Raw genomic sequence first — 15295 nt, forward strand, 5'->3', positions numbered from 1 at the left:
ATACATATGCCTCCCAAATTTCGTACATCTAGGTGAAACGTAGCACGAGGGCTACATCGTTTAAGTTTTGTAGGGGGCGCTATCAAGCCATTATCACCCATATCAGACAACAAAATACACTGCTTCTGACGCGTGTGCCAAGTTTCGTGAGATTTCAAACATCCTTAGCCCCTCAGAAACAGCTTCGTTTTTCATGGCGAATAATGCGTAGCCATGGCAACTGCGTTTGATGAAATCTCACAAGATTCATGATGTAGCATCATCAACGTCTTGAGGCTTTTCTGCCCAAATATGAGGTGGATCCCGTCAACCTGCTAGGAGTAGTTTGTAAATGTATAGGGCCTGTGACTTCATATTGCCAGTAGGTGGCGCCATGACTATGACTGGATATTGGCCTGTAGCTGTCTTCAGGGCAGGACTCTTATCAAACATGTGAAGTTTGGGACAGATTTGATCATGTACAGTCGAGTTACTAAGCTACTTCCTGTTTCATGGTGAAACATGGAAATTCGACGCCACGCCACGGACACGCCGTTCAACTTATACTCAAACTTTGAAGAACTTTCGATAACAATGGTCTTGAGATTACACTGCCCAAATTTGAAGTCGATCGGATCAATTCTCTAGGAGGAGTTTGTTAAAGTAAGGCTGTAAATGGCCACTAACTTCAAAATGGCCGACTTCCTGTTGGGTTTAAGGTATGGGTCCAAGAGGCTTTTTTTTACGTCTGGACATGATATATCTGCAACCCCCCCCCAAAAAATTTCGTACATTTAGGAGAAACGTGCGCAGTGGCTGCTCTGTTTCATATGTAAATTTTCACCACCAATGTTGTGCAAAGTTTCACGAGTTCTTGAGCATCTAAAATATGACCTAAAATAATATTATTCTTTGAATTTCAACAGGGGCTTCGTCAGCGATTCTCGGTGCTCGGGCCCTAATAATAATATTTCCTTGATTTAAAATAGGTCCTTCGCACCACTCTAACTATTCCATCTTGGTACGTTGTTTCCAACGAAGATTGATAAATAGCGCCATCCAGTGGCCGCTTGTACACATTACTGTTAAAAATGCCACTGATTTGATTAGTTTTGACCCGACCGGGGTTCCGTAGTTGTCCTCTCTACAAGTTCTTCCGGATAAATACAGCACTGCAAAAAGGCTGAAATATAACAACACGAGAACTGTATACAGTCACAACTCAACAAATTTCCTAACAGTTTTCAGTTTTTGTTTGTTTCGCTTGACCACAGTGCTACCTCGCCTGTCCATGCTGCTGTGCCGGGTTTCGGCAGTAAGCCAGACGCTAGCGAGATGGGGACGGAGGTCACACCGGGGAGGCGGCCTCCTCCACCGTGCTCTCTCCCTCGGCTTCAGCCGCTGTCATGGTGTCAGTTCAGGAGAAGGCAGCGCTCAGCCCGCAGAGACAGGCTCTGCTCAGGGACTGTACCGGGATACAGTACTCCTTCCCCGGACTGAGTTCCCAATGAAACTGACCGGGCAAAAGCTGCTGGACCGAGAGCTCGAGATACAGCAGGTACGACGAACGATAGAGACTGACGACCCTCCACTCAAAAAAAAAAGTCAAGTTAATTTCCCCCCTGCTCGTTGACAGCTGGACACATCGTATAGCACATGACCTAAGATCTTCTACATTTATTTAGGGTTCATTCTTCAATTCGGCATGCATTACATGCAGTTATTTTCCCTTTTTCCCTCATTGTAAGACAGGCAGGCACGCTTAGATTATACAGACTGAAAATAATGTCTGAGGGATCATGGCTCAAGTATTGACTGTTTGTGTGTGTGTGTATGTGGGCATGGGCATACTTAGATTTACACAACACAAATCTAACTATCTACAGTATCTTGATGGTCACAGATAGCTCCATATTAATAATGCTTTGTTTTTGTCATATGAAAAATGTAAATATTCTCTTGCAGGAGTGTGGATTTGCGGATTTGTACTCCTGGCAGAGAAAGAGGAAGGCCAAGAAGGACTTCTGTCTTCATGATGGACCCCCGTATGCCAATGGAGACCCTCATGTAGGACATGCACTCAATAAGGTGATCAGTTAACAGTGTGCTTGTCCTGTTTCAGTTATTTCCTACTGTTATGGTGTACTATTGAAAGTAACAATCAGTGACTTATTATTTGCAGGACTGCAGGATTTAGTCACTGTTGTAAAAGTTATAAGCTTCCTGGAGGCAACGACAGCTTAAACACTGCCGAAATAATCAGTCATTTCACTGTATCTTGTTTGATCCAGATCCTGAAAGATATCCGGAACCGTTTTGAGATGCTGAGGGGGCGACAGATCCACTACATCCCAGGCTGGGACTGCCATGGCCTGCCCATCGAGCTGAAGGCTCTGGGGGAGTTGGGGACCAGTGGCCTTGGTCCGCTGCAGATCAGACAGAAAGGTAAAGATGGACAGAAAGCTGGATGAACATGAGGCCTATTAGATTTACAGCTGCTGTAATGTGTTGTTTTCATCCCAAATAGCGCGGGAGTTTGCAGAGGGGGCCATCGCTCGTCAGAAGGCTGCTTTCCAGCGCTGGGGCGTGATGGCTGACTGGGACCAGTGCTACTACACGTTTGACGGGTCCTATGAGGCTGCTCAGCTGAAAGTCTTCCAGAAGATGCACAGCAAGGTGGGCAATGATGTGCTTTTCATGCCCTGTCCAGAATGAAAAGGCCAGATAACTATTAACCTAAATAGTAGCATTAGTAGTTGTTGTAACAATGTAAAACCAACAGGGATTTACTGTAGTAAGCACAGGAATGGGACTGAAACTGAATTTTGCTTCTCAGTGGCTGTAGAATTGTATATATTTAATTTTTCTCTAGACAGTCTAATATTTTTATTCCACTTTGTTGTTCTTCAGGGGCTCATCTATGAGGACTACAAGCCAGTCTTCTGGTCTCCTTCATCAAGGTACTGAGTTAATGTGCTTATTGCAGAGATTGCTGCATGCAGGCATCAATCATTTTAATCGATTATATTCTAGATCAACATACAGTATCATCCTGTTGCTACTGTTGTATGCTTTAATCCTATCTCTGTGCCTCTATAGAACGGCCCTAGCAGAGGCAGAGTTGGAGTACAACCCCGAGCATGTGAGCAGAGCCATCTATACCACATTCCCTTTGATCACACTGCCGCCTAAGATAGCCTCAGATGCAGGTAATATAAATACACACACATACAGGTAATTCAGAGCTTTTTTATAAATATTATACTTCTGGGTGGGACATCTCTTAACTGTGTGTGGATGCGTCTGTGTACCTCAGCGGGTCTGGAAAGTGTCTCTGTGTTGGTGTGGACCACCCAGCCTTGGACCATTCCTGCCAACCAGGCCGTCTGCTACATGCCAAATGCCCAGTAAGTACCTGCATCATAAAATGACATTTAGAATTTGTGGCAGTTTAGCTGAAATAAATAAATAAATAAATTCCTTAAATGAGTAATCAGTTATCTAATAATTTGTGGAATGCTTCAGCAAGTGCTTTTGTTTTCTGTTTGCAGGTACTCGGTGGTGAAGAGGGCGGACAACTCTCAGCTGCTCTTAGTGGCCACTGAGCGCACAGCCAGCGTGGCAGCACTGCTGGGCACAGAGCTGGAGAGTGTAGGCACCTTCACAGGTAACACACACACACACACACACACACACACACACACACACACACACACACACACACACACACACACAGCAGTCTTGTCAGTTACAAACATAACCATGCTAATGTCCCCTGTCCTTCTCTTCCAAGGCTCCCAACTTGAGGGTGGGATCTGCAAACATCCCGCAATTCCTGACAAGGAAGTGCCGCTATTGCCGGCCAATCATGTGACTATGGCAAAAGGGACAGGATTGGTCCACACAGCACCAGCTCACGGCATGGAGGATTACAGTGTGGCTTCACAGTTTAAACTGTCTGTGGTACGTTCTATTTTTAAAAATCAGCCTTTTGTGAATTAAGAAAAGTTGGTTGTTTGTACCATGCAAGAAAATGTAGTTTTTTTTATAGTTCACAACGTACTCCGAACATATTTGTAAGGTCGAGTGACCATACAATTCAGTGCTGAAATGATTAGTTGATCATCAGAAAAGTTCTAAATGACAATTTGATTAATTGTTTCAGTTATTTATCAAGGAAAAAAGCAAAACACGGTTGATATGACATGGTAAAACATGCTTTGCGTCTCTGTGTAACTGTGTGTGTGTGTTTGTGTGTTTTTCTTCTACCAAAGGAGTGCATGGTGGATGAGGATGGCAAGTTCACTGAACTGGCCGGCCCCGAGCTACAGAATCTGTCAGTGATGAGAGAAGGCACAGACAAAGGTACAGCATAAATATGTGAAAAGGGGACATAAAACACTTTCTCAGCGCACATGGATGTGTGAGCTGTAGTGTTGTTTTTCATATCTCTTGTCTGTCTTTTGTTTTTCCTCTTTCATGTTTTGTGTTTTTTGGAATCGCCTGCCTGTGTACGTTAGTGATTTCCATGCTGAAGGAGTGTGGGGCTCTGGTGAAGGAGGAGCAGTGTGTCCACAGTTACCCCTATGACTGGAGGACAAAGCAGCCTGTCATCATCAGGCCCAGTAAACAGTGGTTTATCAACACGGCCTCACTTAAAGACAAGGCCAAGGTAAAGCTGGAAGCAGGGCTGTGGTTTATGTTTCAAGGAAGTTACTTCACATTTACAGTTTGTTTAAAAGGGGGAAAAAAAACGCTGTTGGTGTGTGTGTGTGTGTGTGTGTGTGTGTGTGTTTGTCCAGGAGGCACTGCAGAAGGTGCGTGTTTTGCCAGAGTCAGCGAGAGGCAGCCTGCTGGCCATGCTGGACAGACGGACATACTGGTGCATCTCCAGACAGCGTAGCTGGGGCGTCCCAATCCCAGTCTTCTACCACAGAGAGACTGGAGAGGCTCTGGTCAACAAGTAAGCTGATACACAACACACATGCAGACAAACTGGCTTGTACACATGCTTCTTGGATACACACAAATACTACATGCCTGGTCACATTTTCAGAGATATTGCAGACAAACACAAAGTCTCTCATACTCATATATACACACACACACACACACACACACACACACACACACACATATATATATATGTTATATACTGAACACTGTCTCTGGCCTTTGCAGATACACAGTGTCCCATATAGCAGAGCTCTTCAAAAAAAAGGGCAGTGACTGTTGGTGGGAGCTTCCCATTGAGGCTCTGCTGCCAGCACAGGTGCTCAAGAAGGTGAGTGTACTGTGTGTGTGTGTTAGTGTGTATGTGAGGGTTAGATTAAGTTTGGTCCTTAAAAAGTCTTAAAAATCCTAAATTCTGTTTGGGAAGGTATTTCATATTTTATTTATTGAGTGCTGCAAGCATGGTCTAAATCTAAAATTCACTCCAAGCGCCAAATGCCTGCACATGTCATTTTTTGGCGAAATCAACCAGCGTTGAATTCGAATGCCTCTGTTATCCTGTTAGCCTTTTAGGTTTTTTGCTGTTCGTGTTTGCAAACGTTGTCCGCTGTCGACCACTGTAGTGTCTGTCTGGCCCTCCAGTTTCTGTGGGTTTACTTTCTCCGTAATTTGAACCCTTTCTCCAGTGCTTCCGTTTAGCCATTTCTAGTATTTCAGAGCAAGTCTCAATCATGTCATTGCACCGGTCGACTTGAACTGGTGATTCGCGTCACGCGGTCCCTCGCACATTCCCCATTCAGAATATAAATACGAGGAACGATATCGGCTAAATAATGTGTAGGAAACATTGCTGGGTAAATAATTGTCCAACTGCACCCAATATATGGGTCAAAGACGAGCTGTAAAAAGTGCGGCAATCATCAGTCCAGTCTACTCGAGGAAGTTGACTAGATTCATTATGACAACACACTGGCTGGAGGCTAAATGAGACAGGATGGCATTTACCTGTTTATTTAAAAGCCATCTATAAACTATAAAACAGAGAAACACAATAACAATACAGGGGTCTAAACGACTTTCAGCATAGAAATTGGCATTCTACCTTGATATAGCCTCATTTCAGACTCTGGATGTAAGACAATTGTTGATTAATATCAGGACAAATGGTTTTTTTTTACGATAATAAACGTATTTGTACAAATGTTCTTTAACTCAACCAGTTATTGTCATTTTGCCTTACTTATAATTTTGAACTGACAATATATGTATTTACTAAGAAAAGTATGCCAATATTTTTACATTTGTTTATTTGTATTGCAAAATTGGCCTTAAATTTAATTAAACGGTGGCATTAAATAGTTTTAAAAAGTCTTACATTTAACTTGCTGATACACGTAGACACCCTGGTGATGCATCAGACTATACTGACCATGGGAGGGGGTGTGGGCTGTGTAATCCTTACTAATATGATGAATATTATTAATTATTAATGCTATTTCAGAGGCTTTTTCAGCCTGGCAAGAGTAGACACGAATTACTTAGAACTGTTAGGCATTAATTAAGTCAAATGTAAAAATATTGAAGATTTGTATTTTCAGTATTTTCTCTACTGCCCACCTTGTAAAGAAAAGGTAAAATCCCTCAATACATTTATTTAAAATTTCGATTTTTGGATTTAGAAGCTTTCAGTCCATCAAAAACCCACTCATCGTGAAACCTTTTGTGAACATGTATGCCTATTGATTGTTTATTCCACAAGATGTTAAAAGCTATAAAAAAAAATAGCGATCACAAGTTAACCAGAGCTCAAAAGGATTCTTTAGAAGTGCCTACTTAGCCGAATGGTTACAGCCGCATGGTCACAACAGTCGCCGGTTCGATTCCGGCCAGTGACCTTTGTTGCATGTCGTACCCCTCTCTCTCCCCGTTTCCTATCTACCTCTTCGCCTGTCACTATCAAATAAAAAAGCAACAAAAAAAAAAGAAAAGAAAGAAAGCGAAATGCCTGCTTAAAACACTTAAACAAAACACAGAAGCGTATAATTAAACACTATGAAACACAGGAAAAACAACAAATTCTCACTTTGAAAAAGCTGTTGAATGTTTAAAGCTTTTTTCCCTTGATGATTAATCTGCATTAATCAGCATATTTCATATTGGCAACACATTGAAGGACTGCTAGTAACTACCTTGCCAGCAGACAGACAAACGGCAGCCAAGGTTAGAGCAGTAGTTTGAGTTACAGTTATCATTTTTCTGTTTGCCAACTGATTAATCACTTCTTGTTCACTGCCTTTTCCCTGTGTGTCTCTGTCAGAGTAAAGCAGGTCCGGTGACTGATTATGTTCGTGGAGAAGACGTGCTTGACATCTGGTTTGACAGTGGAGCATCATGGGCTGCTGTACTAGAAGGTACATCTGTTATGCAGATCATACTAAGTACAAATAGCTTAATTTTGTGGGAATCAGCATCTGTGAAATATTAAAAGTTACTTCCTTTTATGAATAAGCGTAGATCCTGCTCAGTAGAGAAGATGGGATTGTTGTCCACAGCTGCAAATGCTTTGCCTGTTGATTACTTCTATAAACATGATATGCTTTCTTATCCAGATTTCATAATCTACAAGAAAGGGACTACTATGATATATAATTGTACATTGATGTGATAATACAGCTCCTTTAAACTTCTCTCTCTCCACTGACACTCATCAGGGTTCTCAGACTAGCAGCAGTTAATTCTCCTACTCACTTCAGTGACTGCCAGCTTTCAAAATGCCTTTAATTAAGTCTCCTTTCATTAGTTATATTGTAGCGAAAGCTACTTACACTTGCCTTACGTAGTCCACTAATTAAATTACTTTGCGAGGTGTATTGTAAGCAAAAGCAGTAATTTGCTGACCACAAACCTGGATTAGAAGGCAATGCAGTCTCAGCATACCAGGGTCACCGTGCTAGCTGTCTGCAACTCAACGCTGGTAGAACTGCAGACAGTAACATCAGTGAAAGAACTTGTGTGTGTATATATATATATATATATATATATATATATATGAGATCCACCTTAACCTAATCTAGCAGTAAGTCTTCAAACCATGCATCATACAAAGAAAAGTGTGCCAGTGTGGGATCATTTTGATTGTTTCCAAAGAAAAGCAATGATTTTATGACTCTTGTTTCAAATGTCTTTTTTTTTTTTATCTACAGCAGAAACTGTTCCTCTCAACGAGTTAGTTTGTCTAGTAGCCTTATAAACACTGAAGCGAGTTGTGAACATTTCCCTTGTGTTCACCTGTTTTGTGGAAGTGCTATTTTTTTTTTTTTAGCCATGCTAGCGGTGTGGTTCTATGGATGCGGTGTTGGTCGGACAGTCCCCCCGCAGTGGTCCAGACTAGGGCTGCACAATATGGAAACAAAAAATAAAAATCATTTTGCGATTATTTTGACAGACATTAAGATTGCGATATGATTCACTATTAGTGGGAATGATCATTTTTGCATCACAATTTTAATTTTCACTTAAAATCAGGATGATGGGACATTTGTCGGGGTCTGTACCAAACAAACGTGTTTTCTTACATCTGGAGAACAAGATTTGTAGGCCAGGGCATCTCTGCAGCAATATAGTACTTCATTATAATGCAGTTTCATCACACATTTTACCTTTAGCAAAAAATTGCAGCATTTGCGATTTGGATCTTACACTTGGCCATATTGCAATTTTGATAATATTTAGATTAATTGTGCAGCCCTAGTCCAATAGTTGTTTACAGCCAGCTATTAGCCTTCTACAATTTTGCACATGAAGTTTTGTGCACATTCATGTTCCCATCAGGATGAATCCTACTGACTTTGATGATTCTGTGACTTTTTCTCTTGAGCCACGATGAGGTTGATGTTTTTGGTTTTTAGTGAAATGTCTCGACAACTATTGGATGGATGTTTTAGACAGAAATTCATCTCCACCTGTGGATTGAATTTCTGCAGTATTTGTTTTATGGCCAAATACCCGCAAAATTCAGCCTCAGCTGTGCTTTTGTGTTTAGTGCTAATTAGCAAATGTTAGCATGCTAGCCCACTTAACGCTAAACTAAGATGGTGAACATATGCTAAACCATCATGCAGGTTAGCATTGTCACTGTGAGCATGTTAGTATGCTAACATTAGCATTTAGTAACTTTAGACTCTTCTTGCTGTAAAACAAGTCACAACGGAGCAGCAGTTTTTTTTTTTTTGTTTTTTTTTGCCTGAAAATGATTTTGATGAAGATGTCTCTTGTTTTGCTTGTGAATCAGAATATAGACCAAATGATTTGCTAAAAGTGGACGTGTTCACTGTCGCTGTTTGGTTGTGTTGTCATTTCCAGAGGAGATGGAGGGAGACACTGAGGAGCCTGAGTCACGTCTCAGCTGGCTCCCTGCTCCACTTCGCAAACCTCTGGTCGCAGGTTATTTGATCATTCGCCTACTGTTGCCAACACAGCTGCCTCTGTCTTCCAGTGTACCGTTGGCCCTCTCTGTTTCTCAGGCTTTTACTCCCATTGTGTCTCAGCCTGCTTGTACCCCCGTTTGCCTTCAAATGCTCTTGGATATGTTGTAATTATCAGTTGGATACAGATGAATGGGATGATGTTCTGCATTACCAGAGAACATAGCACTTCTCCAGTGCCTGATTACTACAAACAGACTAGTCCGATTCAGTAAATTAAGACCAAAAGCATGTGAGTGTGCAAAGAGGAGTATTTGAGAATACCAAATATGCAAGTAGGAGATTTATGAGGAACTCTTCAAGTCAGCATGAATCTCAACCCCTCCCTTTATGCTATATTTTTTTTTTAGCAATTTTACAACTAACACTGGCTGGTCTTTCTTGTCTTTTTGCAGACATTTCCGTCCTCTGGGACATATACTTACACATTTGTTTACCTAATGTTTGTGGCGTGAGTGTACGACTTATTTTCCCCCTCTTTTTCCTGCCCTCCTCTTCCCCTCACCCAGAGTCAGACTCCAGGGCAGATGCATATGTTGAAGGAAAGGACCAGATTGGAGGCTGGTTTCAGTCCTCACTGCTCACCAGCGTAGCCGTTACAAACAAGGCACCTTACAAGTGAGTGTCCCATCCACTGGCTGTGGTCTAAATGACTCTGTGTACCAGATACATAGAAAGAAATATATTGAACTGTAACTAACATTGCAATACAAAAGATTGCAATCTATTATTTTTTTTTTAACAACATGAATAAATAGTGTTTCAATGGAAAAAAGCATCTGGTGGACATTGTTTTCGCAAGCCTACAAACACCTTGTGATTGGTCGTTGGTGTAAGTGATAGTGACACTTGCCTCCTAAATGCCTACTTCTTTCAAACCCCACAACTTCAATTTGTAATGCAGGCCTTCTGGTAAGTATTTGATGTCTCAAGCCCATTTATCAAGCTTAACTTAAGCAATGAACAGAACTGCATGTGTACAATTGGCGGAGTGCCCCTTTAAGAAACAATTATGACGCGTGCGGCAATCCTCAGACAATACACACGAATACCAATTAAAATTAAAAACATTTTATTAACAGAAATATACTATGCCACTAAAAATAGTTATATATTCTACATTTTCAATCACGCTAAACTCAGTGAAATAAGTATAATATCTTCATTTTGCTGATGTGAGACATTGATGTTTGTGTGTGTGTGTGTGTGTGTGTGTAGGTCTCTGGTGGTCCATGGCTTTGCTGTCAGTGAGAAAGGAGAGAAGATGTCCAAGTCTCTGGGCAACGTTGTGGATCCTGATGCAGTCATTAATGGAGGGAAGGTAAGGTCAGGGGAGAGGTGGTGAAAAGTCCCCAACAACTTGTTGGCCTCTGGGCAAACTGTCCTGTGATTTTTAATAAGGTTTGAATTCCTACTTACCCTCAGTGGTGTGTAGCCACGCAGATAGTTTTGGTTCTATTTGCCAAGGTGTTGATATATCTGCTGCTGAGACTTGAACCACACCCTAATAAATGGAGTTGAATAGAATCTCCTTTATATTGTATAAAACATTTGGAAAAACTCCATTGGGACTATATAACACTGTAGCAGTAGCTCAGCTGATATGTCAGAACCCTGACAAATGGTATCTGCAATGCTAGATATCCCAAGAGGTTATGTTTTTAGTGATTTGTGTGATCTGACCTTTTAACTTCTATAAGGGGTCACAAAGTTGTTTTTTTAAAGATAAAATGGTATATTTATTGAGGGTGCACTCCATTTGCTCTTGAAGCTTTTAACTATTGCAATTTTAAAACACTGGCCACCCTAACCTCAATTAATTCATTAATCATTTTTCTTATTACTGACAACTTTTTGTCTCTCCTACACACTTTTTTTCCTCACGTCCCTCGTCCTTTCAGGACCCCAGTATGCCAGCCTACGGGGCGGATGTGCTGCGCTGGTGGGTGGCGGAGTCCAACGTCTTCTCTGAGGTTCAGATCGGACCCACTGCCCTCAACTCAGCCAGAGACAGCGTCAGCAAGGTGCCAGTGCAGTAAGGACACGGTACAAGTGACTGGTTATTTGCTCTGAATGATACTCACTGCTTTCACGCTCATTTCTCTCCCAGTTGAGGAATACTCTGAAGTTCCTGCTCGGCAACCTGCAGGGCTTTGACCCACGTGTGCAGGCTGTGGACCCCAAAGAGATGCACTACATTGATCAGTACATGTTGCACCTGCTCCGCGAGTACAGCATGAAGGTGTGTTTAGGTGTATAACTTGTTCATCTCAGTCCAAACAGTATCAGTTGCTGACTGAAGTGAGGGTGCCACTGAAGTGTGTGTGTGTGTGCTTGTGTCTGAATCTGCAGGTCACAGACGCCTACAGTGAGTTCGATGCCGGAAGGGTCATCCGTGTCCTCCAAGCCTTCATCACCAGAGACCTCTCCAGCTTTTACTTCAGCATAATCAAAGACAGGTAAAAGCTTCCCACAACATGAAACCCACAATTACCTTACTTGGCTTAGCTGTGCCTGTGTTCTGCCAACGGCTTTACTTTGTCTTAAGTCTATTTTAAACTCTCACATCCCTCTGTCCTCCTTTGTCTCTCCCTCCATCTATTCCTTTATTTCTGCCTCTTTCAATCAGGTTGTACTGTGACTCCGAGGACTCGTTGGGCAGAAGATCATGTCAGACTGTTTTAGAGGAAATTCTGGATGGCGTGACCAGATCCATAGCTCCCATCCTGCCACATCTAGCTGAAGAGGTCTATCTTCACGCACCAGGACATGACCGTATGTGTCTGTTGGCTTGTGTTGTGAGACAGTTGAAGTTACTTCTTATAACTGTGCATGGGGTTTTCAACCACACAGTCTCCGTATATATTTTAGTATTCATAAACTGTCATTGTTTCTGCAGAAGGGGAGACATTATTCAAGAGCGGCTGGATCAAAAGCAGTTCTGTGTGGCGGCGACCAGGATTGGAGGAGGCAGTGGAAGGGGCGTGTGCCATCAGGGATTCCTTCCTGTCTTCCATTCCAGGCAAAAATGCAGCTCAGTACAACCTCACCATTGCCATTGAACCCAGTTTGCTCTTTGAACTCATGGAGGTAAATCAGAAATTGTTAGCAAGCTACTATACGTAGTTTAAGTAAATGCAAAAGAGTCCACAAGAGACACTCGAAATTACTGCGTATGTGCAAATGCTGAAGCAATGGACCGTGCCTATATAGCGATTGTGTTTCCAGTTGTTTAACTCCTTTTTGAAACAAATATAGAAATAGTTATGACATGGCTCGAGGATTTCCACACATCATACGTCATCAGTTCCAGAATAATACACATATACAGTATGATACATATTATATATAATATATGATAAAATACAATAGAAATGTACAACTAAATGGGTTGCACATGTTGTCCGTAATGTGTTGTTCGCCTACATAACACTACACTGCTAAAAAACCTGGCATTTACTGTATCACTTTGTAAGAGAGATAACATATTTTGCACTGGTAATGTAACAACACATGTTTACAATATTATCAATACTATAATTATTAGATAATAAGTACAAAATATCTATTTAAAGGGACAGTATAAATAAAAAAAAAAAAATCATACCCTCCTCCGCTTCACTCCCAGTCTCTCCAAGAGGAACCCATCTCCACCTCCTCTCAGCTGGCTGAGCTGATGATGGTAGCGCGGGTCAACCTGACCAATGAGCTACCCCGCGACCTGCCCACAGATGCCCTGCTGAGCCACGGCACCTTCCTCATCAACCTGGAGGGTGAGGAACGTCAACACTAAGCTAGTGATATAATGATGCAACTGTAAATCAACCAGGATTTGGGAAATACTAGTGATGTCATAATGTGTGACGCCACAGCAGACATTTCCAGTGTCAGGGCCCTGGCACTGTGCCTGCTGCTTTACTGGAATAGTGGCACACCTGAATGGAATGGAGCCATTGTTGATGTTATTAGATACACATGGGGCATGTATCAAGAAGCAAGATCAATGGGCTAGCCAGCTATCTTTGGGCTTAACTTAAGGTTTTCTGGTATCATGAAGCTGGCTCCTTTTTAATGGCATGCATCACCATGGTAACCTATGCTGCACGGTTAACTCTGACAGTATCCTGACAGGGACATAAGACAAAGTAAGACAGGGACAAGTAATAAAGAGCAACAGAAACATATATATATAACATTCATGATATTAATATATCAGTAGCATGCTTTGATTTCTATGATAATTATGTCAGAGATGGAGGAAACGTTTTTTTACGAGACTTCCAACTGTTTTATATATATATATAAATATATATTATAATTTACCACACTAACACACCAATGAATAATGATCATAGTTTCATATTAATTGTGCGCACGTTTTGGCCAGAGACCTTAAGGCATTCATTTCAGGCCTTTTTTTTTTTTTTTTTTGCCTATCTGTAGTTTTCTTCTCTGCTTTGGCAGCATGAAGAGTATTACTTTAACAGTTTTAAGTGTTCATAATATTAAGTCATATTCATAACAGATTGTTCATCACAACATAAAAAAGCACCAAAATGTTACTATTCTAGACTACTGAACATGTTGAAAATGCCAACCATATTTTAAAAAGGCCTATATCATAAGTCCTACATTTATTTATAGATTTATTGTTTGTTGTTATTAAAGTGTATATATTTCACCTCTCTGAATACAACTGTTTGCTACTGCAATAACCAAATTACCCTGTGGGTGTCACCATTCCCTGCAGGTAGCTCTTTCGCATGAACACGCTGACTGATAAACCCAGTGTTAACTGAGCCAGCTTCGTGATAGCAGTTATCCAGGATCACTACTGTCAGGCTCAGCGAAGCCAGGTTGATGTTGAACTTGCTTCATGATACGAGCCCTTGTGCTTCTCCTGCTTGGACAAATCAAAATGTCTGCAGTGAAAAAAGATATATACCATCGTGGAAAAAATGCGACTAAGCGATGACTTCCAGTATGCTCAATATGTGTGTGTGTGTCTGTCCTGTCAGGTGGTGAAATCCATGAGGACAGTGCCTACAGCATAGCAGTGGTGCCCACTTCTGGTGCCCGGTGCCCGCGGTGCCGCCGCTACACTGCAGAGTCAGCAGATTGCCTGTGCCCACGCTGCCAGAACGTTGTTTCACAGGCTCACTGACAGGCCACGAGTCCTGTCACCGTGACGACCAACAAACATCACCTTGCCTGTTTTTTGTTTCCGTGCTTCAGGTGAAGTTGCTCTTGAGGGCTGAGTTTAGACCAGGTTTTTAACAATCTCTGTCGCCATCAGCTGAGAGATGTAAAACTGACTCCAAATCAGCTGTTGCTTCACTCCAGTTTTCTCTCATTTTGGCCACTGCAGCTTGGCACAGGCTGGTATGAGAGAGAATGGCCTAATACCAGATAACAAAGCCTACTGTTTCTAAATGATTTGCTTCAGCAGGCTTCACTGTTTTATGCACTTTCTTTCACAACAGCAGGTGTGAACTTTAACACCAAAATGTCCAAGGCGGCCTTGGTCACTTGACTGTACTGGTTGTACGTTTGATCTGTATAGTTGAGAATTGAAGATATTGACTTGATTTTCAGTCTAGAAGGGATGCCATTTATCTGTTGTTGTTTTTTTAAATGTGTACACGGAAAAGGAATTCACTACAATGAGTGTTACTATGTGACAACAGTAGAGAATTTATATTGGGTGTGGGAAAGTTCTCGTAAATGCCTACCTATGTATCATAAATCTTGTTCCTTGTAAACCTTCCCATAAAACTGAAGGTGTATGGGGGAATGACCCTAAATTATAAATAAATGGAGTTTTATCTCTGAATTTGTTATGAGTATCAGCAGAATTAAACAAGTAGCCAATAACACTG

The 15295-nt window shown here is 41.7% G+C and overlaps 1 protein-coding gene across 2 annotated transcripts; it reads left to right on the forward strand.

Moving 5' to 3' along the window:
• Window positions 1–1080: 1080 nt before the first annotated feature.
• On the forward strand, window positions 1081–15249 carry iars2 (isoleucyl-tRNA synthetase 2, mitochondrial). 2 transcript variants are annotated; one of them, XM_044166111.1, is made up of 24 exons: window positions 1081–1537; window positions 1945–2067; window positions 2271–2424; window positions 2507–2655; window positions 2890–2939; window positions 3079–3188; window positions 3296–3386; window positions 3531–3646; window positions 3773–3942; window positions 4254–4344; window positions 4500–4651; window positions 4782–4942; window positions 5161–5263; window positions 7250–7343; window positions 9295–9375; window positions 9926–10034; window positions 10635–10737; window positions 11318–11440; window positions 11527–11658; window positions 11769–11875; window positions 12046–12191; window positions 12316–12506; window positions 13045–13189; window positions 14435–15249. In XM_044166111.1, exons 1-24 carry the CDS (start codon window positions 1271–1273, stop codon window positions 14578–14580), a joined length of 3114 nt encoding a protein of 1037 aa, XP_044022046.1. In that variant the 5' UTR covers window positions 1081–1270; the 3' UTR covers window positions 14581–15249. The 2 variants fall into 2 exon arrangements, with proteins under 2 accessions (XP_044022046.1, XP_044022047.1); XM_044166112.1 differs by lacking the exon at window positions 9295–9375 and having other exon boundaries at window positions 1082–1537.
• Window positions 15250–15295: the final 46 nt, after the last annotated feature.

Source organism: Siniperca chuatsi, linkage group LG15, assembly GCF_020085105.1.
Source record: "Siniperca chuatsi isolate FFG_IHB_CAS linkage group LG15, ASM2008510v1, whole genome shotgun sequence".
Lineage (NCBI taxonomy): Eukaryota > Metazoa > Chordata > Actinopteri > Centrarchiformes > Sinipercidae > Siniperca > Siniperca chuatsi.

Coding starts and splice junctions, on each gene's coding strand:
- iars2 (XM_044166111.1), top strand. CDS start 1,271: ATGCTGCTGTGCCGGGTTTCGGCAGTAAGCCAGACGCTAGCGAGATGG. Junction 2,068..2,270: donor TAGGACATGCACTCAATAAG/GTGATCAGTTAA, acceptor TGTTTGATCCAG/ATCCTGAAAGATATCCGGAA. Junction 2,425..2,506: donor GCTGCAGATCAGACAGAAAG/GTAAAGATGGAC, acceptor CATCCCAAATAG/CGCGGGAGTTTGCAGAGGGG.